Raw genomic sequence first — 25,121 nt, 5'->3', positions numbered from 1 at the left:
GTTCTTTTGCTAGTTTTTGGTGCCAAGAAATAGCATCTGTAAAATGGTTTCCTTTTCACAAAAGCCAAGATTTGACTCTTCCCTGGCAATGTCCATGCTGCGTTTTCTGTAAATGTTCTGACAGGCAAGCACAGTGCAGCAAGAGGAATACGAAGGACCTAACACTGGGTGCCTCTTCAGCCCAGAGCCAAGGACCTCTGTGATGAATCTGGGCTGCACAGCCACAGAGCCATACTGGGAATCTTGAAAACTGCTTTTCTCTCAGTGGCAACTACATGGGCCCCATTCTGACACTCAGTAAAGTCCAATGAGAGTCTTTACATTGAGTTCAACAGGCCATTGGATCTGGGCCATAGCTTCTCCTGGGAAGGGGATAGAAAGTTTTGTGTAACTTTTGGATCCATGGTGGGCTTTGTTATAATATTTCAAATGGTACCACCCAGGCTAGATTTGTGGAGAGTAGATGTTCTCTCTGTTACAGCTCTCTGAAACAGGTGAGTTGGGGTGGAGGAGGGGGAGAATGGTAATCAAGTTTTGAAGCTATAGCTTATGGTGAAATATAGAGATGTTGTTTCTAGACTTATGTGATATGATCTTTTTACCATCTCAGTTAGGGGACATGTCTTTAAGTGACAGTGCCAGCCTGTGTTTGACCAGTATTATCCATCGGATAGCAGAAATCAGCCACACAGAAGATGAATACAAAGAAATAATCCAGCACACTCTCCTGCTGTTTTTGAGAAAAGGACTGAAGAGCAAGACTGAGGTAAGCACTTGGGGTCATAATGATCATCCTATGGTTATGCTGATGATTAGGGCCCTACCAAATGTATGGTCCATTCTGATCAATTTCTTGGCTAGAGGGTTTTTAAATTGGCCAGTTTCACATTTTCAGCTGTTTACATCTGAAATTTCAGGGTGTTGTAACCCTGGGGGTCCCAACCCAAAAGATATGCGGAGGTGGGTCTGACCTCCCTCCTCTCCCACCCCCAGCAGCCCTGCAGGGGAAGAACAAGACCTGTCCCTCCCCAGCCCAGCAGGGACTCAGAGCTAGGAGCCCACTGGCTGGGGTCTTGCAGCACCTCCACAAGCCACCTCCAGGGCTGCTGCCCAGCACTGTAGCTTCCTGCAGCAGCGGGCGGCACTCAGAGGTGGATCTGATCTCCCTCCAAGAGCGGCTGTGCAGGGAAAGGACAAGTCCTGTCCCTCCCCAGCCCAGCGGGGACATGCAGCTAGGATCCCCCTGCTGGGGTGCTCCCAGCAGCAAGGGAGAGATCAGATTTCATGAGGAAGGGCTTATGCTGTGAAATTGATAGGGCCGTGCTGATGATATTAAAATCCATGGGTCATTTGATTATCTTTACCATTGTAATGGCAAACAGGAGTGGTTTAATGCACAGAAAATTTATTCTTGGATTTACATCTTAAAAACAATAAAATAAAAACAGCCCACCCTCTTTTCTGTATTTCCCTGCATAGCTTAGCTTTCCTCTAGGTAGCCCTTTGGGGCAGGGATTTTCTTTATTTTTCTGTACATTGCACAAAACTAAACAATGTAAATGAAAACAATCTGTACTACACAAATAATAAAAGGCATGACTGTGTCAGACATGTTTGTAAGTAGCACTGACGTGATTAGCTGTTCTACACCAGAGATTGCTGCATTTCCTGTCAACCCTAACCTTTGGGCACTTGCTGTTTGTAGAGCATTCAACAAGACTATACTTCGTTGCTTTCCTGCTTGATTCGAACTTTTCCAAAGCGCCCAGAGTTTCGAGACTTGGTCCAGCTAACTGACTGTCATGATCCTGAGATGGATTTCTTTGAGAACATGAAACATATTCAGGTAAAACACCATGTGCTCCTTTTCCATTGTAAAACGTTAGCATTTGCTCAAGAGGAACATTTTCAAAACTGACTTAGGCTTATAAGACTCTTTGAAAGTAAATGGGACTTAGGTTCACAACTACTTCTGAAAATGGGCCTGGCTGCCTTATTACTGCAGTGATTGGTTGTTTTTATCTCAGCTCTCTTTTATAAATCTAAGTAAAGTTTGAATTTACGTAAAATTGTTCATACTTTAGTTACAGTATCTTGAATTGTCTGTATTTATATTCTCCATCATGTGGCTGAAAGGAGTGATCTCTTTATATTCATTAGTAAAATGTCATAGATTCTAATGTTCTTATTTCTTAGCAGCCCCATGTTCCTGATTGTAGCTCAGTCTTGCTTAGTCCCTTCTTAACTATATGAAAAAAACTAGCAAGGCTTTGTTGTACAAACACTGTCCATGTATATTTGTATTGAATAAATTGATGAATAGTCTTTTGAAAATATTTCAGCATGCGTGTAGGGCCTGACCTGACTGGGCATTAGATCAGGTCTTGAATTTCTTAATGTCTGCTGCAGCTCTTCTTCCTTTTAAATATACCCATCTGAATGCTTCAGTTTCCCCTTTTTGCTTAGAGTAAATATGCGACATACAGCATTCCTTTTCCGAGAGAGCATTTCTTACATCCCTAGCTACTTTCTGCCTATGTTTTCTAAATTTCCTTTCTCACTCATAATTTCTCACCCACTTTTCCTCCATTATAGTCAATTACCTTTTCCTGTCTGATGCTTTGAGTATGCCATAAGCTACTGTTTGTGATTTATTTACTGAATTGTGACATTTATAAAGGAGCAAAGCTAGAGAAGGTTCAGAGATGAGGGGGTGGGAAATGTGACCCTTCAATGAAAAAGACACATTGTATTTATTTCATTGTGTTTAAGCTTTGGGCACTCTCACAATTGCTACATCAAAAATTATTAAGCGCAAATGTTCTGTTGTTAAATGTTCATGAATTTGCCAATCTCTCCCAGATCCACAGAAGAGCTCGAGCCTTAAAGAAATTGGCAAAGCAGCTGACTGAAGACAAAGTCGTGCTGTCCTCCAAAGCTCTGCAGAACTACATCATGCCTTATGCAACTACTGCTATTTTTGATGAGAAAATGCTTAAGGTAGGTTTTTAACGTAAAGCTAATTTAATACTAATGTATCCATCTTTGTCACAGTGTTCTACCTGCAGTTCTTGTTACCTTAAAAGGGTGACAGATGTGGAGTATTTTGTTTTTTAGATAACAGTGCCTCTTTCCGTTGGTGAAGGAGGATTAAGAAGACACAGATGCAGCCGGGATCAAGTCCTGTCAGATGCAGAGCACTTCCTGCGTCTGAGAGAATTTGGTCCCTTTATTACTTTCCATGCTGCTAATTTCCTGTCGTACAGATGATTAATTTACAAAGTGGCTTGGGTGGAAATTTTTCCCTCTGTCTCCAAAATTCCCAGAAGCTCCATTGCAGAGAGTTTGTGAGATTAGTTTCTCAAGGAAGCAGTATGCACCTGGTATGGAGTGTGTACAGAGAGAAAGGGGTATGACATCAATAAAAAACTCAGATCCTCCAAAGTCAGCAACAATTTTGTAATTGAAATAGACAACGTGAAGCATGATGACATCTAGTCTGTCATTCTTGTTTAAAAGATTATTTCTTGTACAAAATATATGAAACAAAACAACTTTTAGGGCCAGGGTTACATAGTGTCACAACAGAATGTGTGGTTGGTATTTAGAAAGCCAGAGGTGGGGTTTTTGTTTTTGTTTGTTTGTTTTTTGTGTTAAGAGCTGTTCTGTACTGCCTGACAGATTTCAGTGTTTTAGAGATAAACAGGAAAGGACGCATCAGGGAATCACAACAAGTAAATAGGATCTATTCAATTTTTGTAATGTGAGAAATCCTTTTAGGCCCAAACGCTGAGAAAGCTTACATGTGTTTATCTTCAGACAAGTGGTCCCATTGACTTTGATGGGATTACTCATATGAGCAAAGTTTAATTTGTGGATAAGTATTTGCAGGATTGGCACCTTAGAAATTGATTTCTTAGTCCATTCTGTGACTATCTGATTCATTTTCAGGGACTTGGGAAAATCTGAAAGAGTTAAAAAGAAATCCCTCATATACTGACTTTGTTTATTGTAGTCGTGTGTTCCATTGATTTAAATATGTTTTATATCTTTGTTTAAAATATATTTATAGTGATGATTTTTTTGTTTGTGTTTCGGCAGCATGAAAATATGATAACTGCTTCAGTTGAAGTTATAGGTGCTGTTTGCAGACGTCTCTCTTGGTCAGCATATATGTACCATTTAAGACATTTCATATACGTTTTGCAAACTGGACAGATCAATCAAAAACTGGGTGTCAGGTACAGTAATGCTTATTTCCAGTGCTCACTGTCATGCTACAAATTAAAGATTCAGCAAGTTAATGGGTGGTTTTAGGATTTTAGTGTTGTCACTGTTTTGGGGGCAACTGCTCTCTAAGGTGGAGTTCTGTAATTGAAAATCAGTGAGGGAAAAAAAATAATCCCAGAAAATGGTGGTTTCCAGTTTTTTTGACCAACGATCAATCTAAACACCCTCTTCCGTATATGAGAAGAACTGACCTTTTATTCAATCTGTTGTCTGACAGCTTGTTAGTGACTGTGCTAGAAGCTTTTCATTTTGACCATGAAACCTTTGAAAAGCAACTCAAGACTTTTCAGAATGAAGGTGAGTTTTCAGATTCCTAATGATGGAACCTCACATGCTAGTTGCTCATAGTCTAGATAGCTTTCTCTTGCTTTACACCTCAGGTTAGCTTCTTCAAGCTTTTAAGACGTACTAATTGGAAGGCCTGTTTTGACTAATCAACTCTCTTTGTCTGTCTTCATAATTAGTACTGGTCCTGGGGCTTCCACAGCCCAGAATAGCCTTGGCATAACTTAGACTGGGCTAAGAGATGCTCTGTCTTACGCTGGCTGGAGCAGCAGTCTTGCAGGGATTTCTTTGCTAGCCAAAGACTGGGTGGAGTGCTGTGTGCTTCACCCTGCACCTGCTGCCGTTACAATGAAGGAACTTGTGTCTGTGGCATATTCACATTTGTGGTTATCTGTTCAGGATTTTGGGCTTTTCTGGAAGTGGTGTGGAGATGTCTCACATGCTGCCTCCACAGGGTCTGTGATTTGATTTTGCCCGACAGATGCAGAGGCCATGGGTGCTGAGGAAGCAGCAGAGAATGAAGCCAAGGAATTGGACCAGAAGGAGGAGGAGGAGGAGGAGGAGGCTGAGGGAGAGAAGAGCAAGAACCTGCTGGAGGACAGTGAGAAGCAGAGGGATCCTGCACTGATTCAGCATGAACTGGCAGGCACTGGAGAATCTGAGGAGACCCAGAAAGCCACAAAATCCATTTCTTTCCTTCCCAGAAATAAGGAGGAGCTGGAGTGTCTGATTGAATACATTCAACGAACAGTAACTGACAGCATCTTGCCCAAATTACACAGGTGTCTTGCTGCAAAGGTGCGTGTTCAGCACTGAAAAGATGGTTTGTAAATGTACGTGGCTGTAAATGACTCTTGTGCTGGTGCCAAGAGCCAGGCTGAAGGGTACTAGCCAGAGAACGGGTACAACATGTGCAGGAGAATTGCAAATTGCCTAGACTCATGACTTCAACCCTGACCTGGAGAGACGCCACCTCGAAGCATGAGAGGGAGTTCACTCTCCTTTGCATGTCATTGGGATTGGTGAAAGCCCTCCAATTCACCTGCCTGCTATCGATGGGTTTGGAATGACTTATTTCACGCAGGCCTCTCAACGGCCCTCAGCTGATTATAAATATCCAGTTTGTTTTCAGCGTTACAGATGCAGAAAAAAGTTGGTCCAGTGTTTAGGGTGCTCGTCAGAGACCTGGGTTCAGTTCCCTGCTCTGCCAGACTTCCAGTATGGCAGTGGGAAAGTCACTTAGTTTCTCCGTGCCTCAGGTCTGTTAAATGGGGATTCCCTGCCTCATGGGGGAGTTTGGAGGATCAGTATATTGCATACTGTGAGGTGCTTAGTAAAGGGTGCTATATAGGAACCTAAGACAGATGAGTTTAGCTCAGTGGTTCTCAATGCGCAGCCTGCAGGCTGCATGTGACCCAATTAGCACAGAGCTGCGGCCCTGCTGTGTGCCGGGGCTGCCCTGTCTTGCCCTGCCTCGTTGCACGGTGGGGTCTGGGACTGCCCTGCCAACCAGCACGGCAGTGGGGTCTGCTTCTGTGGAGGGGTCTCTTCTCTGGGCAGGCGCTGGGCTTAGGCAGGGTGTGTGTAGGAGGGGTGGGGCAGTGGCTGCATATGTGGCCTACCATGATAAGTAGGTTGAGAACCACTGGTTTAGCTCAGCACTACGTTCTACTGAAAAAACAGTTGTAATGTTTAACACTGAAGTATACAGTTGAAGTTCTCTAGTGTGTACTTGTAGAGCACTGGCTCTCCATATGCATATTCTCCCTATTTCCCTTTTGTCCCATTCTGCTGTATTTGGGAAATGGAGCGAGCCCAGGAGTTACGGATTCTTCCCAGGAGGAACACAGAGAAAGGAGCATAAGTTCATTGAAATGCACTGAATCAGTTTGTGAGGGAAACTCCACTCTAAGCAGTGTGTCACTGTAACAGAGTCCCCTGATAAGCAGCTTCCACAGGACATAGTCTATGAAGTTCTCTGGGGTCCATCAGGATGGATAAGTTGTTAGGCACATATCCAGTAATGTTTGTTAAAAGGTAGTTGCTGGACTGTCCAGTTTACTAAAGACTTTAAAATGTAGACACCTAGCTGAGCATGTCAGCCTGCTCTTCACGGGGTTAAGAACTGGGTATCTGAAAAAGTTGTTCATTCGCGTCACCAGTGTAGTGTTAAAAGGGATTTATGTCTGCCCTATGTTCCAGGTGAAAAGTGATGAGGAACACAAGCTTGTGAAATCCAAGGCTGTGAACGATGAAGAGGTGGTTCGGGTGCCGTTAGCGTTTGCCATGGTCAAGTTGATGCAGTCTCTCCCACAAGAGGTCATGGAAGCTAACCTCCCAAGGTACAGGGGCAGAGTCACTCCTCAAATGTCAGTTATTGCACTAAAAAGATTAAGGGCCAGATTTTTAAAAGCCTGCAGTTTTGCATCTGGCTAAAGCCAGGCTGGAGAAAAAAGGGCCCTTAAAACACCTTGCAATATTTTTAGAAACGTATGTTTTCGCAATGTTTTCGGCTTTAATGTTGATGCCCTTTTGCCCTTGACTTTTTCCTTATATAGGGCCTAGCTACATGTGAAAGGTGCTTGATAAATTCTTAAGTAGTAATCAGAACTGCGGGGTGAAGCGCCCAGAGGTTAAGAGGTGACAGAGCTGGGGTTAGAATCTGGACTCTTGGTCCTGTAATTTAACCACCTTTCCTCTTTGTACAATAGCACCATTTGAGGAGATACATTTGTGGATGATAAACACATGGTCGTAAGGCCATATATGAAAACAAGAGGGCCTCAGTGCCTTGTTTTGAGGGTAACTCAACTATACCCTATGCAATGCTATCAGAGAAAATCCATGAAATTGCCCTGAAAAGCAGCCAGGGCAGTTACCGTAGTGTTTGGTTCTGTGCTGGTTTGTGGCTGTGCTGAACTGTTCATCTCTGGTTCCAGCATTCTTCTCAAAGTCTGCTCACTTCTGAGAAACTGGGCACAGGAAATCCGGGACATCGCACGGAACACCCTCACCAAAATAATGGAGACTTTGGGAGCACGGTACCTGCAATACGTCTTAAGAGAGATGCAGTCAACTCTCGTCCATGGCTACCAGGTAATCCCATGGTTCTTCCTCTCGTTCTCTGTAGCTTTTTATAATTAAGAACATAAGAACAGCCATACTGGGTCAGACCAAAGGTCCATCTAGCCCAGTATCCTGTCTTCCCACAGTGGCCAATGCCAGGTGCCCCAGAGAGAATGAACAGAACAGGTAATCAAATGATCCATCCCCTGTCACCCATTCCCAGCTTCTGGCAAACAGAGGCTAGGGACACTGCAGAGCATGGTTTTGCTGGGAGTAGATTTCAATGGGAAATTAGAACCAGGATTTACTTTGCTTTGTGCTGCGGAAAAGTAACTTGGTATTTTGTAGTACAATGGTGGCTGCAGGCCCCAGCTGAGAATCAGTCCTCATTGTGGTAGGCACTATACAGACATAAAGGCAGTCCTGGAAGATAGACAAGATAGGGAAAGGAAGTGACATTGTCCCCAATTTACAGAAGGGTTAAGGGTGAAATCCTTCCCCAACTGAAGTTTTTCCCCGGACTTCAGTAGGGCCAGGATTTCACCCACAATTATTTGCTCAAGGTCACACAGTGAGTGTGTGACAGAGCTGGGAATAGAAACCCAGTCTCTGGAGTCCCAGTCCGGTGCCTTAACCACAAAGTCATTGTGCCTCTCACTTTAATTTATGATAAGAATGGCTTTTCAGATGAGCTGTCCCAATGGGGAGATGCTCGCTTTCTGCTACTGGACTCTGGCAGATGAAAAGTGCTGGTCTTAGATGTGGGAAGAGAACAATCTCTGAGAGCTCTATCTGTGTGTATCACCGTCTGCCCAGAACAGTGCTGGTATGGTTCTGGACATGCTTGTGTACCATTCCAGCTGTCTGAAATGAGCTGCTGGCCAAGCAGGCATCTTGGGATATGCTGAAATGGGTAAAAATTACAAATTTTGAAATGTATCAGAGGGTAGCCGTGTTAGTCTGGATCTGTAAAAGCAGCAAAGAATCCTGTGGCACCTTATAGACTAACAGACGTTTTGGAGCATGAGCTTTCGTGGGTGAATACCCACTTCCTCAGATGCATGTAATGGAAATATCCAGGGGCAGGTATATATATGTGTGCTAGCAAGCAAGCTAGAGATAACGAGGTCAGTTCAGTCAGGGAGGATGAGGCCCTGTTCTAGCAGTTGAGGTGTGAAAACCAAGAGAGGAGAAACTGGTTCTGTAATTGGCAAGCCATTCACAGTCTTTGTTCAATCCTGAGCTGATGGTGTCAAATTTGCTGATGAACTGAAGCTCGGCAGTTTCTCTTTGAAGTCTGGTCCTGAAGTTTTTTTGCTGCAGGATGGCCACCTTAAGGTCTGCTATAGTGTGGCCAGGGAGGTTGAAGTGCTCTCCTACAGGTTTTTGTATATTGCCATTCCTAATGTCTGATTTGTGTCCATTTATCCTTTTCCGTAGAGACTGTCCAGTTTGGCCGATGTACATAGCAGAGGGGCATTGCTGGCATATGATGGCGTATATTACATTGATGGTACATATTTTTCACCTGCACATCCACCAATGTAATATACGCCATCATATGCCAGCAATGCCCCTCTGCTATGTACATCGGCCAAACTGGACAGTCTCTACGGAAAAGGATAAATGGACACAAATCAGACATTAGGAATGGCAATATACAAAAACCTGTAGGACAGCACTTCAACCTCCATGGCCACACTATAGCAGACCTTAAGGTGGCCATCCTGCAGCAAAAAAACTTCAGGACCAGACTTCAAAGAGAAACTGCCGAGCTTCAGTTCATCAGCAAATTTGACACCATCAGCTCAGGATTGAACAAAGACTGTGAATGGCTTGCCAATTACAGAACCAGTTTCTCCTCTCTTGGTTTTCACACCTCAACTGCTAGAACAGGGCCTCATCCTCCCTGACTGAACTGACCTCGTTATCTCTAGCTTGCTTGCTAGCACACATATATATACCTGCCCCTGGATATTTCCATTACATGCATCTGAGGAAGTGGGTATTCACCCACGAAAGCTCATGCTCCAAAACGTCTGTTAGTCTATAAGGTGCCACAGGATTCTTTGCTGCTTTTACAAATTTTGAAATAAGTGACTCATTTTGAACTGAGTTCTGAGAGAGCGGGTAAATCCTTTCCAGCCGTGGGTTTTTGGACAGTTCTCAGTAATTTTCCTGTTGAGAGTATTCGAGTCTATTGATTGAGAAATGTGAGAGCTCTGCTGTGGGAATCCTAAGGTCTGATTATCTCCAAAACAACCTCACCACCAAAAAATCCCAGCTTGGGAATGGTAAATGTAATGCTAATTGTTTGTCTCTAGGTCCATGTGCTGACGTTCACTGTGCATCTGTTACTGAAAGGCCTGACCAGCAGGCTTAGCCCTGGCGATTTGGACACTTGCTTAGACATTATGATTGAGGTAGGAGTTAATTGAAATGAAAGTCAAGACACATGTCAAATGCCAAGGGAATGTGCTTGGATAAAGAGACGTGTTGCAAGAGATGACGCTGGCAACCCCAGTCTTCTGAAAGGGGGATAGTTGACTTCACTATACCTTGATTATGTACCACAAAAATGCTGTTCTTAGCACAAGTAACTGGCTGGGTATGTGGTGGGGAGAGAGGGTAGATAACTCTCCATGCATAACTTGTGCTCTTCTACTGCAGAATCTAGTAGTGATTCTGCTGTTCTCATTTGTTTCTCTCCACTGCATTTCAAAAGATTTTCAATCAGGAGCTGTTTGGGGATGTTGCTGAGGAAAAGGAAGTGAAGGGGATAGTCTCCAAGGTCATGGAGGCTCGCAGAAGCAAGAGTTACGATTCTTATGAAATCCTTGGCCAGTTTGTAGGGAAGAACCAAGTGACGAAGCTCATTCTTCCGTTGAAAGAGGTAAGCACATCCAATCAGAGCTTTCAGTAAGAGCCCTGCCTTTAACACTGAAAGTGATCAAATGGGCCGTCTGAAAGGAAGAGCTCTGAGGGGCTAAGATGGCATAGCTGCAGAGGTGGGATCTGGCTGTTCGTTTTCCCCTTGCTGGAAATTAGTATTCTTGCAGAGGATAAAATCGGGATTTACTATTTATATCTATAGCAAGAGGTAACTTATCTGTTCTTCTCCCCACCCCATGCAAAGGAAGTATCTGGATGTTTTCTGCTCCACCTCTCAGATATGATTTGCCTCTGATTACATTATTTATAGCAGAGCTCATAAAGGCCCCGATCCTGCAAGTTGTTCTGCCTGGGTGGAAGCCTGTTTATGCATGGAACCCTCCTGAAGTCAGGGACTCCAGACATGGGGCAATACCCACCCATGCAGCACCCTAGTGACTTGAATGGGGCTCTCCACTTGAGTGGGTCTCTGCCCATTAGAACACTGGCAGGAATGGAGTCCCATACACTCATAAGCTCTGAGGCCCCACTGTACTTTTAGACCCTTCATTTGCTGATTAATGTGGAGGTGGGTGAGGAGAATGTAAAAGCACTTCTCTGTCCTGGTGAGGCGAGTGGGCAGCAAGATTCTGCTTGTGCTGGAGGCAATTTGGATTGGCCATTCTTGTAACTTCCTCCTGCTGTCCACAGAGAGCTGCCCTGCTGTGTTACAGCTTAATGTGACTCTTGTGCTGTCTAGATTTTAGAGAGCACCATCAGCCTGAAAATGTCCCGCAAGGTGCATGAAACATTACGTCGCATCGTGTCAGGGTTGATCCTAAATCCAGAAATGAGCGCGGAATCCATTCTCGTGCTCAGCCACGGCCTGATCAGCGAAAATCTGCCCCTGCTAACGGAAAAAGCCAAGTAAGTTACAAAGAATGAAGCAGTCCATCTGCTATTGATTGGTCTTTGCTGTCTGAGAGTCCTGGTTTCTTGAGATTTTGCTCTTGGAGTGATTCTGTGAAATCGGGGAAACTACAGCGGATCATACTGAGAAGTGAACTGTTAGACTGGTGGAGGGAGGTCTCCTGTGTTAAGAAACATGAATTCAAACTGGAACAAGTGCGGAGAAGGGCTGCTAGGATGATCTGAGGAATAGAAAACCTACCTTATGAGAAGAGACTCAAAGTGCTTGGCTTGTTTCGCCTAACCAAACGAAAACTGAGGGGAGATATGTTTGCTGTCTATAAGTACATCAGAGGGATAAAAAACAGGGAGGGAGGGGAGTTATCTAAGATAAGCGCCAATGTGGACACATCAACAAATGGCTATAAACTGGCCGTCAACAAGTTTAAGCTTGAAAATAGACAAAGGTTTCTAACCACCAGAGCAGTAAAGTTCTGGAACAGCCTTCCATGGGAAGCAGTGGGGGGCAAAAAACCTAACTGGTTTCAAGACTGAGCTTGATAAGGTTTTGTGGAGGGTATGGATGATGAGACTGCCTACAATGGCTTGTAGACGATCTGTGACTGGCATCCGCCAATCTCCATTGGCCAGTGATGCGACACTAGATGGGGAAGGCTCTGAGTTACTACAGAGAATTCTTTCCCAGGTATCTGCCTGATGTGTCTTGCCCAGATGCTCAAGGTCTAACTGATTGCCATATTTGGAGTTGGGAAGGAATTTTCTCCCAAGTCAGATTGGCAGAGACCCTGTGGATTTTTTGCCTTCTTCTGCAGCGTGGGGCAGGCTCACTGGCAGGTTTAAACTAGTGTAAATGGTGGATTCTTTGTAACTTGAGGTCTTTAAACCCTGATATGTAGACTTCAGTAACTCAGCCAGAGGTGAGGGGTCTATTACGGGAGTGGGTGAGGTTCTGTGGCCTGCAACTCGCAGGAGGTCAGACTCAATGATCACGATGATTCCTTTTGGCCTTAAAGTCTGAGTTCCCCCAAACACATTAGGGTTTCTCCCTCATGTTCCTCACAGCCCTAAATTTACACTTAATCCCCTGGTTTGGACAGATTGTACTGAGCCTCTGAAAGCAGGGCTGCCAAAGTCTGAAGATGCCAAGGTTAGAAGATGGTAGAAGTGGGAATCCCTCAGGAATCTGTACTTGTGTCCTGTGGGTTGCTCTCCTGTTGGAACAGGGTTTGATTTTGGTGACTTCCCTGCCTAAGTTTTTGTTCCAAATGTTTTAGTTTTCTCATTTTAGCTAGAAGTTTCTCCAATACAGGGAAGGGCCATTTATAAATGAGATGAAAGCTGCAGTTATTGTGGATCAGGTTTGCAAATTGAAATGCCTTTCAATTTGGACAGTTTTTTAACAGAAATTTTAAATTTGCATGCGCTAGCTATTGAATTTTGCCTGTTTAGGTGGGTTTCTACCAATGATAAACGTGAGAAAACAATAGAAATGTTACATGAAGCAAAACACACTTGTTAGTCCTCATAGAAGTAAAAATGCTCTTCAGTTTGTTCCATTGATTCTTTCACTGCCATGACCTGAATGTGCTCCATGCAGTGTCTGTTGTCAGCAGTAGAGGCAGTGAAATTCTCTCCACTGCCAGCAGAGAGTCTCCAAGGACATCAAAGTCTAAATGTACCTTTCACCTCATGATAATTTGCAGAACGAAAGCCCCGGCTCCTCCAGATCCTTGTCTGCAACCAGAAAGCTGCCTGTTACTCCCACCAGTCCCAGCTCGAGGTGGGCAGAAAGCAGCTGTTAGCAGCAAGACTAACATGCATATCTTGGTCGACTCAGGACTTAGGGTAAGGGTCTCCCCAGATGTGAAAAAAGTGCTGTGGGGTCAATTGTTCTGCTGTCCTTTTTAAAAAAAAAAAAAAAAAAATTTAAAAGTTCCCTCTGTCCCTGTCTGGTGTTAATGACAATTCCTGTTCCTGGGGGTCTGGCTGCCCGTAGTAACTTCAAGGCGGGGCTTCTAGGGTGCTGCTAAGAGCATTTCATTTGTTAAAGACTTAATATACTGTTGCATGGTTTCTGCTGTGTCCTGAAATTGTGTTTTGGAGTTTTTTGAACCCCTTTGAGTTACATGATGATGTCCTCGTCCTCTCTTTGTGACTAATGACAAATGTGTTTTCAACACTGTAGCTACTGCACATGAGCCTGAAGAGATCCAAAATAAATTCCTCAGAAGAGCATGTTTTAGAAATGTTGGATCCGTTTGTTCAGCTGCTTATAGACTGCCTGCAATCCATGGATGTTAAGGTAGGGGGGTCTAAGCTCAATATACCACTTGCCTCTTCTGCCCAGCTCCATTGCAGAATACAGGCTAACCATGGATTCCAAAGACTGCCCTGCATTGTCCTTGAACTATAAAGCACAGTTTTCAAACCTGATTTCTTAGCTGTTAAGGTAAATAATTAGTGAGGGGATACGATACCTTGAGAGGTTTGTAATCCAGAGGATTCTTAACGTTTTGCCTCCGAATTGCTGGTTGAAAAATGGCCAAAGTCAGCAGTGAGCAGTTCTTACCATGCGGGTGCTGCTAGATGTCTGTGAAATACATGGCTGATCTTGATCTGGTTCTAGCAATTGTCACTGTCCCCATCATAACTCGCCTCCTTGTTGGGAATCTCAGCAGAGTCCAAGGATCGAATAGGCCTAGAAACAGGACCTGCCCAGTTGCTCCTAGAGGAGAGGTCCCTTCAGGTCCAAGTTGAAGGGCAGTGTAAGGAGCTGGCATGATCTCTACACACTTCATGCTGTGACTGTTCTGCAGATTGGGATCTCCGTGTCTAGTGGTATTACTGTGACACCTTTGCGACCGTAATTCACTTACAATAATAATTAAAAGAGAAACCCTAAATTTTTCTTCCCCTGTAGAGAAAAGGTAACAAGATCCCTCTGTGAAAATTTTCCTTTTGTTTCCTTCTCTTCCCCTCCCCTTCTTTGTTCCTGTTCAGATTGTAGAAACTACCTAGGAGCAGAACCTGCTCTTGATGCTGCTGCAGTGCCTCTCTTCTGCCTGTGGGACAGCCGCACTCAGGGCTTACTTGGCCCCGGGAGGGAGCCTCCCGAAGGTTTCTTGTGCTGCCTTGGGCCCACCCTGATTGGCTAAATTTGGGTTCTTTGGGCTTTCCCTAACTCCTTAGCTTGATTTCTCCCCTCTCACTACCCACTACCTTGTTCCCTTTGCAGTGCATAGGTATAAAATCCTGGATTCCCAGTGCCAAGGGATCAACCTGCATCCCTTTCCTTCACCCGAATGCACTGCTGACTGAGTAATGTAGTCTGACAAAAACCTTGTGTGGTGTTTCATAACTGACTTAATCTCCTATGTGCTGGGCATGCCTATCGCACTAAATCCATGGGATTTGAGGGCAGTCAGCATCAATCACAGGATCAGGCCCAATAGGACATTTAATGCTTCAGAAGCAGAATGGTCTTGTAGCAAAGTACCAACGTTTTGTGCCCAGTAGCAGGCAGGTTCTAAGCGAGGTGAGAGCCCGGCAGGTTCTCGTGTGTATGCCAACGTGCAGGGGCAGACATCAGGTTAATTGTTGCCTTCTTGCCAGGCACCAGCCAGCCCAGCAGTACTGTATCCAAGTGAACAAAGTGGCCAAATAAACCCCTCCCTCTGTGGATTTTGGTGTGTTCAGGAATGCAGAGTCTGACCTGGGCACTCTTTTCACCACAACAGAAGGCACCTGACACACTGGCTCTGGTGGCTTGACTAATTTGGCAACAAACACCGAGATTTTCATGGGACTGGTGATTTTTGGGAGACAAAAATTAGAGTCCTTAATGGAGCCTGGTTTTCAGAAAATGCTGAGCATCCACCCTCTGAAAATCAGACCCCTTAAAGGTGTCTCAAGCTAGGCACCAGAAATCAGTAGCCGCATCTGAAAATCTTGGCCATAGATTGGTGTGTGCTATGTATTACCTTTCCTGTCAGGTTGACTAGCCATTTCTATTTCATATAAAAGGTTTGGGAAAGCTTAACTTCCATGTTAATTCCAGCAGTAGATAGTCTCCCAGGCCTGCTAGTAATTATAGACTGGGGAGCCGGGGGAGTGCTCTTTAAATCCTGTTAATCCCACATGCTGTTCTTTGGCTTCTATTCCCAGGTGATCACTGGCGCTCTGCAGTCTTTGGTGTGGATTTTAAAGTTCCCTTTGCCTTCTATTGAAAAGAATATGGAGAAACTAACCAAGCAGCTTTTCCTGCTGCTGAAGGATTTTGCCAAGCTAGGAGCAGCCAAGGGCCAGAACTTCCATTTGGTGGTGAACTGTTTCAAAGTAAGCAGAGCCAAAAAGAACAGTTCATAGGCGACTCGTGGGAATGGAAGGCTCAGATGCTCCCCACCCCCACAACAGCTGGCCCGGGCAGCGGAGTGGAAAGGGTGGGCCAGAGCTGGAAGAGGTGGGGCGGGGCCAGAGCCTCTTCCAGCCACATTGCCTGAGACGCTGCCCAGTGCAGCGCAGAGGCTGACTGTGACTGGGAGCACAGCAGGCTGCCCCCTTCCCAGGCTCAGCTTTCAGCGACAGAGACCGAGGCAGCTGGAACCTCCCCCTGTCACTGCACCCCTCCCCAGCAAGACCCCTGTTGGTACACGCAGAGCATGGTGGGTGAGCTCCAGTTTGCTCAGATGCTGTCCCGGAAGCCATGCCCAGACGGTAGGCAGGCAACTGCTGCTGCAGCCAGGCACTCTCCCAGGCAGCTGTTGGGCTGCACCAGGCAGTGTCCGGGAGAGGCTCAGTCCCGCTCGCTGCCTGGGTCTTGATGCCAGGAAGAGCAGCCAGTTGTGCCCGAGGGGGGAAGGGGAACCGGCACAGTGGGAGGACAGAGACATCTCCCTCCCTCCCCCCAGGTAACATGGGCTGGGGAGAGTGTGAGGGGCCTGGCTGGGTGGAGAGGAGACACATAGGGAGGTCATGTGTCCTCTTTAGCTGGTGCCCCTCCGTACTGGGGGGAGGCATCAGTCATCTGTGGAACAGTTTAATGTTAATTTAATGGAATCAGGAAAGCCCAGCTATAGATCCCTCAATCCCTGCAGTCTGTGCCTACATGGAACCTCTTATGCCCATCTGCGTGATTCAGGACACTAGGGAGGGAAAGAAATTGTCTTGCTGTTGCTGTCTTCACTGAAAACCTAATAAAAGTCACCGAAGTGTTTTACAGAAGCATGTTTGTTGGACACTTTTGTTTCACTGACAGTTTTTTGTTCTTCTTCGAGTGCTTGCTCATATCCATTCCAGTTAGGTGTGCGCGCCGTGCGTGCACACTCGTCGGAAGATTTTTACCCTAGCAACTCCGGCGGGTCGGCAGGTCGCCCCCTGGAGTGGCGCCGCCATGGCGCTGGATATATACCCCTGCCGACCTGTCTGCTCGTCAGTTCCTTCTTACCACCCGTGTCGGTCGTTGGAACAGTGGAGCGCAGCTTAGCTGTCCTCCACTTGCCTAGCTTCTCTTCGTTCATCTGATCTCTTGTTGTGTATAGTTGACTTAGTCCATAGTATAATTAGTTTTATAGTTTATAGTTAGTTAGTTAGTTGTTGTACATAGTTTAGCGGGATTTGGGCTCTAGCCCTTCCCCACACCCGGTGCCCGGGCCCGTGCCCGGTTCACCAGGGTTTAAACCGTGCTCGGCCTGTAAAAAGCCGATACCCACAAGCGATCCCCACGACTCTTGCCTGAAGTGGCTCGGGGAATCGCACATCTCCGACAAGTGCCGCATTTGCAAGGCCATTAAGCCGCAGGTAAAAAGGAGAAAGACTTTCGATTAAAGACTTTCCTTATGGAGGCTGCCCTTAACCCTCCGTCCTCGGCACCGAGCACTGACAGCGCTCCTCCGGCACTGGACCGCGCCGGCTCCGTCAAGACGCCTCGGCACTGGCCTTCTCTGGTGCAGGGACCTGACCGAAGGCCTTCCGCGTCCTCCACACCTTCGGTGCAGACTCGTCCGGATCGCCCGGCACCTACCCCTGCCGCGACACCGATGACCGTGGTACCGTCGACTCTGGTCCTGAGAGAGCCGTCGAGTCCGGTCCAGGAGAGCTCCCCGGAGAGACCTGTGGTCGAGCTGATGGTCCCCTCCACGCCAGAGACATTCTCCTCCTCCAGGGACCTTATTGCAATGACTGAATCTCCCCTGCCTCAACCCCGGGCACTGCTGGTGCAGGTTCTCCCTTCCAAAGGCAAGCCTGCCACTATGAGGCCTCCTTCGCTGGAGTCGACGAGCTGGCACCGGTCCCAATCCAGATCCCGGCACCGCTCAAGGTCTCGTGGTCGGTCCCGATCTCGATGCCACTCGCAGTCCCGGCACTGCTCACCCAGGCGGCACCGCTCATACTCGCGGCGCAGATCCACCTCTCGTCCCGGTCGGTACTCTCGATACCGCTCTGGCTCTAGGCACCGCTCCCGACACCGAGACTCTCGCAGCCGGTCCCGCCACAGACGCTCAAGATCCAGGTCGACCTCCCGGCACCGCACTGGTTGCAGGTCCCGGTTTTGGTCTCGGCACCGATACAATTCCCGGTTCCGATCCCTGGCACCGAAGAGATCTCCAACGATGGGAGCGAGGGACTCATACCAGCCTCATTCGGCTCCTCCATGGCCGTCCCGACAGCCGTCCCTGTCATCTCAGGCAGACAGTGTATACGCCCTGGACACCGACGTGCCTGCTGCCTTGTTCAGCGAGCCCCAGCCTCAAGATCATGGTCCGCAGCAGTGGGGATTCTGGACGCCCTGGGCATACCATCAGGCCCAAGGCCCTCCCCCAGGTCCATCGCGCTTGATGGCCTCGGAACACGGGGCGCCGGAGACCATGATTAACCCGCCCCCCTCCTCCTATGGAGGAAGGGTTGACCCAGCCTCAGGACTCTGAGCTCTCCAGGGAGATGGACACTATGCTTCAGGCGAAGCCCACATCAGACCCGCTCGTTCCAGGTCTCTCCTCTTCATCCTCCCTTGACGAGGCTGTAGCTGGAACCTCGTCGGCCAGCCCTCCTCCAGTTGACCTCAGGGCCCACCAGGACCTCCTCAGGCGTGTTGCACAGAACATGAACTTACAAGCTGAGGAGGTCCCAGAGGTCCAAGACCCAATGGTGAACATATTGTCATCCGATGCCCCCACTAGAGTGGCCCTCCCATTTATCAAAACCATACAGGCCAATGCCACTACAATATGACAGTCTCTGGCCTCTGTTCCGCCCGCTGCGGGAGGAGTAGAGCGCAAATACATGGTGCCCTCAAAGGGCTATGAATACCTATATGTACATCCTCCTCCTTGCTCCCTCGTCGTCCAGTTGGTTAATGAGAGGGAGCGCCATGGCCAGCAGGTCCCAGCCCCTAAATCGAAGGATGCGAGGCGCATGGACTTGCTAGGGCGTAAAGTTTACTCTGCGGGAGCCCTCCTGCTCCGTGTGTCCAACCAGCAAGCCCTCCTTAGCCGCTATAGCTACAACACCTGGCGGCGGACAAATTTAAGGAGCTGCTTCCGCAGGACGCACGGCAGGAGTTCTCGGCGATCCTCAACGAGGGGAAGAAGGTCGCGAGAACTTCTCTCCAAGCTTCCCTGGACGCCGCAGACTCAGCCGCCAGGACTCTGGCCTCTGGCGTGACTATGCGCCGTATCTCATGGCTGCAGGTCTCCGGCCTCCCCCCGGAGCTCCAGCACACTGTTCAGGACCTTCCATTCCAGGGTCAAGGGCTGTTTTCGGAGAAAACTGACCCTAGGCTGCAGAGCCTAAAAGACAACAGCGTCATTATGTGCTCGTTAGGGATGCACACGCCTGTAACTCAGCGCAGGCCCTTCCGACCCCAACAGCACCGCCCTTACCCTCAACCCCAGCAGAGACAGGACTTCGCCAGACAGCGAGGCAGAAACGGCTGCCGTAGGCAATCAGGCAACCAAGGGGGCCAGAACCAAAGCTCCTCCAAGCCTTCCTCCGGGCCAAAACCTTCCTTTTGAAGGTGCGCCCGAGAGCATTGTACCAGTTTCTTTAAAGGATCCGTCCCCGCCCTTTTCCAACCTGCTTTCCTTTTTCCTCCCTGCGTGGTCCCAGCTAACATCAGATCGTTGGGTCCTACGCACGTTGGAACTTGGATACCATCTACAGTTTATTTCAACCCCCCCCCTTATACTCTCCTCCCTCGTCCCTCTTCAGGGACCCCTCTCACGAGCAACTCCTCCTGCAGGAGGTGCAAATGCTCCTCGCCAAAGGAGCCATAGAGGAGGTACTAGAGCATGAGCGGGGCAAGGGGTTTTATTCCCGCTACTTCCTGATCCCCAAGGCGTAGGGAGGTCTCAGACCAATCCTCAATCTGCAGGAACTCAACAGATACATGGTAAAGTTGAAGTTCCGTATGGTATCCCTGGAGACCATTATCCCATCCCTGGATCCTGGAGACTGGTATGCTGCCCTCGACATGGAAGATGCCTACTTTCACATAGCCATCTTCCCACCTCACAGGAGGTTCCTCCGGTTTGTGGTCAACCGGCAGCATTTTCAGTTCGCAGTCCTCCCGTTTGGCCTCTCTACAACCCCAAGAGTATTCACCAAATGTATGGCTGTAGTCGCCGCCCACCTTCGCCACAGTCAGATACACGTCTTTCCATATCTAGACAACTGGCTTATCTGCGGGACCTCTGAGATGTGAGTCCTCAGTCACGTCCGCATTGTCAAGAACCTTTTCCTACATCTAGGTCTAATGATCAATGTGGAAAAATCGACTCTAATCCCCACTCAGAGGATAGAGTTTATTGGTGCCACCTTGGACTCGACTCTTGCCAAAGCCTGCCTAACACTGCCATGGTCCCAGGCTCTGACGGCCATCATCCGGAGGCTGCAAGCGGCGCCGCTAACTTCGGTACGCACCTGCCTCGCTCTCTTGGGCCACATGGCGGCCTGCACGTTCATAACGAACTACGCAAGACTGCGCCTACGGCCCCTCCAATCCTGGCTCAACTCGCAATACTGTCCAGCCAGGGATCCTATGGACATGGTCGTCACCACTCCCTCGACCATGCTAGACTCCTTCCAGTGGTGGCTGGATCCCTCCATGGTGTGTGCGGGGCTCCCGTTCCACCCGCCCCAGCCCTCGGTGTCCCTCACAACGGACGCATCATCCCTCGGTTGGGGGGCTCACCTTGGGGACCTACGCACCCAAGGCCTTTGGTCACCTCACAAGCTGGACCTCCACATCAAAGTCCGGGAGCTGAGAGCGGTCCGCCTCGCTTGTCAGACATTCCAACAACACTTGCAGGGCCGTTGTGTGTCAGTATTCACCGACAACACCACAGCCATGCACTATATAAATAAACAGGGCGGCACGAGATCTTCACCCCTGTGCCAGGAAACCTTACAACTATGGGACTTCTGCATAGCCCATTCTACACACCTCATCGCGTCCTTTCTCCCAGGAGTTCGAAACACGCTGGCGGATCGCCTCAACAGATCCTTCCTTTCCCACGAATGGTCGCTTCGCCCGTACGTTGCTCTTTCACTCTTCCGGAAGTGAGGGTTTCCCCAGATAGACCTCTTTGCATCCCGCGGGAACAGGAAATGCCAGACGTTCTGCTCCTTTCAAGGCCTCTCACCGGGTTCAGTGGCGAACGCCTTCCTTATGCCGTGGACAATGCACCTGCTCTACGCCTTTCCACCGTTTCCGCTCGTCCACAGGGTCCTACTGAAAGCACGCAGGGACAGAGCCCGCTTGATCATGATAGCTCCAGTGTGGCCTCGGCAGCACTGGTACACCATGTTGCTAGACCTATTCATAGGCGACCCTGCTCCCCTGCCTCTTCATTCGGACCTCATCACTCAGGACCATGGCAAGCTCCGTCACCCGGACCTCCAGTCACTCCACCTCATGGCATGGCTCCTGCGTGGCTGACTCACTCTGAGCTGCATTGCTCCACCCCGGTGCAGCAGGTACTCCTGGGCAGCAGGAAGCCTTCCACTAGAGCTACATATTTGGCCAAGTGGAAGTGCTTCGCGTGCTGGTGCATGGAGTGGAACTTCCTTCCCGCCGAGATCTCCATATCCAACATCTTGGATTACCTCTGGTCCCTCAAACAACAGGGCTTGGCGGTATCATCTCTGAGGGTCCACTTGGCAGCCATCTCTACATTCCACTCAGGAGAGGATGGCCGCTCGGTGTTTTCTCATCCGATGGTGTCTAGGTTCCTTAAGGGCCTAGAGCGCCTCTACCCTCAAGTACACCGCCCTGCCCCAACATGGGACCTTAACCTGGTTCTTGCCAGACTCATGCCCCCTCCTTTCGAACCGTTAGCAACTTGCTCCCTTCTCTACCTCTCCTGGAAAACTGCTTTCCTGGTGGCCATCACGTCTGCGAGACAGGTTTTGGAACTTTGGGCCCTCACAGTGGACCCCCCGTATACTGTGTTCCATAGGGACATGGTGCAGTTGCGACCACATCCCATCTCCCCAAAGTGGTATCAGCCTTCCACGTTAACCAGGAGATCTTCCTCCCTGTCTTCTTCCCAAAACCGCATTTGTCTCGCAGGGAGCAGCAGCTACACTCCCTAGATGTTCGTAGAGTGCTTTCTTTTTATATAGAGTGAACTAAGCCATTCCGCAGAACCCCCCAACTCTTTATCGCTGTGGCTGAGCTGATCAAGGGGCTTCCTGTCTCCTCGCAACGGATTTCCTCCTGGGTAACATCGTGCATCCGCGCCTGTTATGACTTGGCTCATGTCCCATCGGGCCACGTGACTGTGCACTCCACCAGGGCTCAGGCATCATCAGCTGCTTTCCTCGCTCACGTGCCCATTCATGAAATCTGTCATGCAGCGACCTGGTCCTCGGTCCACACCTTTGCCTCCCACTATGCCCTGGTTCAGCAGTCTAGGGATGACACAGCCTTTGGCTCTGCCGTACTGCACTCTGCGACATCTCACTCCGACTCCACTGCCTAGGTAAGGCTTGGGAATCACCTAACTGGAATGGATATGAGCAATCACTCGAAGAAGGAAAGACGGTTACTCACCTTTGTAACTGTTGTTCTTCGAGATGTGTTGCTCATATCCATTCCACACCCGCCCTCCTTCCCCACTGTCGGAGTAGCCAGCAAGAAGGAACTGAGGAGTGGACGGGTCGGCAGGGGTATATATCCAGCGCCATGGCGGCGCCACTCCAGGGGGTGACCTGCCGACCCGCCGGAGTTGCTAGGGTAAAAATCTTTCGACAAGCGTGCACGCACAGCGTGCACACCTAACTGGAGTGGATATGAGCAACACATCTCAAAGAACAACAGTTACAAAGCTGAGTAACCGTCTTTTCCCATTGTCTCTCTTGATAGATGTCACTTCTGTTTGAGCAGGTTTTTTGCTTTTAAATTAAATGAGTTTAAAAAAACAGCAGCTGAAATGAGCTTAGGAAAACAGGGCAATTAACAGCAATAATCTTCATTTTGTGTAGTGACTCCTGACAGATGTATATCCAAAATGCTTTAGCAAATTATGGTTACCTTATCCTGGGGGTAGTTGCAGGATAAATAACACTAAATAGAAGAGTGGGAGGATTTTTTCTCAATGTGGTCCCTGTTCCGCAAACCTTTTTTGTTCCCGTGAATAGCCCCATTGGATTCAGGGGCTGATGTTTTGTTGAATGTGTTGGCGTATATTTGGTCTCCAACCTTGGTTATGCTTTTTGTTTCGAATTTGCCAGCTGTAAACATGCTAATGTTTGCTTTTTATGGGCAGGAGGCTAGCTGTATGCTCCAGGGTTCACATTTGTGTATTACAACACCAGTGCTAGCCACTGACAGATTTTAGATTTTTAGGAAGAGTGTGGGTTGCTGAATGTAGCAGTTATTGAGTTTATCACAGTACGGAAGTGCAAGTTGATCTGCCGGAACATGCCGTTCTAGTCATGTTACAATACCTGCTTTTAATTTGCAGTGCGTAACTAGACTTGTGAGGAACACAAACAGTCACATAACAGAGAAACAGCTCCAAGTGTTGCTAGGATATGCTGAAGAAGATATCTATGATTCCTCGCGTCAAGCCACTGCCTTCGGCCTTTTAAAGGTATTAGTAAAGAGCACGTGTCTGGTTTACAGTTTCCGAATTGTAGAAATGAAAGTGCTTATATTGTCTACCTGCTAATACAAATCAGGTGACAGATTACAGAATGTCTGTTAAAGGTGTCCTTGCTATACAGAAGGCCATGAAGCTTTTCTGCTTGACTTTAACAATAGATGTTCAGGATCTTTCTAGGTTACACCAGTCTACAGTGACCAGAGAACTAGTGAAATGATGAGATCACAAGAGTTCTTAGAGTAAAAGTAGAGCAATCTGGAGTTTAAAACTGTTTCTTGGAGTTGTTTTGTTACCACATTTAACTTCAAAGACTAATGAACATTTTGGATAAATGATGTCTGTGTTAAAGACTTGACAATCCGCTCCCCTTCAACCGAGCTGTGAACACTCGCCATGAACATGCTGCAGGTCCTCCAGCAAAAGCAGACCTGACTTTGCAGGCCACCTCCTTTAAAAGGAGTTACTCTAGCAATAAAGACATTCAAAGGCGGATGTTAAAATAACACCAAAGTTTGGTTTGTGGTGCTGTTGTACCTGACAATGCGCAAGCAGAATGAGAATGACTCGGGTTGTACTTTCACGTGTTTTTTTTCAGGCTATTTTATCCAGAAAGCTGATTGTTCCTGAAATCGATGACGTCATGCAGAAAGTTGCCAAGTTTGCCATCACAGGCCAGAGTGAGTCAGTGCGAGTCCAGTGCAGGCAGGTTAGTAGAAGGTGGTTTCTTTCCTTAAGCTCCATGCTCTGTTGTAATAAAACCTGGTAACAGAAACTCTTTTATTAATGGTGATAAGCGTGTTTAACAGCCCAGCTTCTAGCACTCAACCCAAAACTGGTCTCATGTATTAGGAGATGCCGGACTGGATCAGACCCCAAGTCCATCTAGTCCGGTACCCTGTCTCAGATAGTGGTAAGTACCAGATGCTTCAGAGGAAGATGCCAGATTCAAGTGACAAAGGATCCTATGAACATAGTTCCAAAGGTTAGTTACCTTTCCTGTTAAAAAAGGATGCCTTAGCATTAGTTTAAGTTTATATGGGTGGTGTTGTAAAGGTCACAGTAGGCATCAGACATATCACAATACAGAAAATAAATAAAAATATCCAAGTGGTCAGCCTGGCTGCAAATTATTTCTTAAGGAAACATATTCATTTCTGGAGAACCAAATAAAGTAGGGCAAACCCACATCATCCCAAGTGGCAAATTTCTTTGCTGTGTCGTCTTGATGCTCCAGTGATTTCAAAAAGGTCCATGTGCAGAGGACATTCTGTTTTTTTGATTCTATTTTCAGCCCCACAATCTGGAACCATGCTCCCTTGATAATGATTGCCATCCAATTCTATCTCTTAAATACCGTCCCTTCTTTTTCCAAACACAACTTGGGAATCCTTCCAGATACTGCAGAGAGCCAACCCGTTTGATCTCTGAGAGGAAGTAGGATTTACCTTGCACTTTGATATTTATCCCTTCCTCCCTCTGTAACTCAGGTCCTAATTCAGCAAAGCATTGAAGGATGTACTGGTCTTTAGGCATGTTAGAAATAACATCCTGGGACAGTTCTTGAGCTTCAGGTTA

General features: G+C 47.6%; 1 protein-coding gene across 3 annotated transcripts in view; it reads left to right on the top strand.

Moving 5' to 3' along the window:
• The window catches only part of UTP20 (UTP20 small subunit processome component), a 93,761-nt gene that overhangs the window by 50,672 nt on the left and 17,968 nt on the right, over positions 1-25,121 (top strand). For all 3 annotated transcript variants that reach the window (XM_030548441.1, XM_030548442.1, XM_030548443.1), the window contains 16 exons: positions 611-766; positions 1,706-1,846; positions 2,863-3,000; positions 4,102-4,241; positions 4,508-4,587; positions 5,057-5,373; positions 6,778-6,917; positions 7,515-7,671; positions 9,966-10,064; positions 10,367-10,534; positions 11,273-11,439; positions 13,146-13,287; positions 13,628-13,744; positions 15,607-15,777; positions 23,406-23,534; positions 24,142-24,252. In XM_030548441.1, coding sequence (XP_030404301.1) covers positions 611-766; positions 1,706-1,846; positions 2,863-3,000; positions 4,102-4,241; positions 4,508-4,587; positions 5,057-5,373; positions 6,778-6,917; positions 7,515-7,671; positions 9,966-10,064; positions 10,367-10,534; positions 11,273-11,439; positions 13,146-13,287; positions 13,628-13,744; positions 15,607-15,777; positions 23,406-23,534; positions 24,142-24,252 — 2,373 coding nt within the window. The remainder of the gene's footprint in view (positions 1-610; positions 767-1,705; positions 1,847-2,862; positions 3,001-4,101; positions 4,242-4,507; positions 4,588-5,056; positions 5,374-6,777; positions 6,918-7,514; positions 7,672-9,965; positions 10,065-10,366; positions 10,535-11,272; positions 11,440-13,145; positions 13,288-13,627; positions 13,745-15,606; positions 15,778-23,405; positions 23,535-24,141; positions 24,253-25,121) is intronic.

This window comes from Gopherus evgoodei, chromosome 1 (assembly GCF_007399415.2).
Source record: "Gopherus evgoodei ecotype Sinaloan lineage chromosome 1, rGopEvg1_v1.p, whole genome shotgun sequence".
Lineage (NCBI taxonomy): Eukaryota > Metazoa > Chordata > Testudines > Testudinidae > Gopherus > Gopherus evgoodei.
Note: the sequence above shows the minus strand (reverse complement) of the source record. Positions and strands in the feature narration are given on the sequence as shown.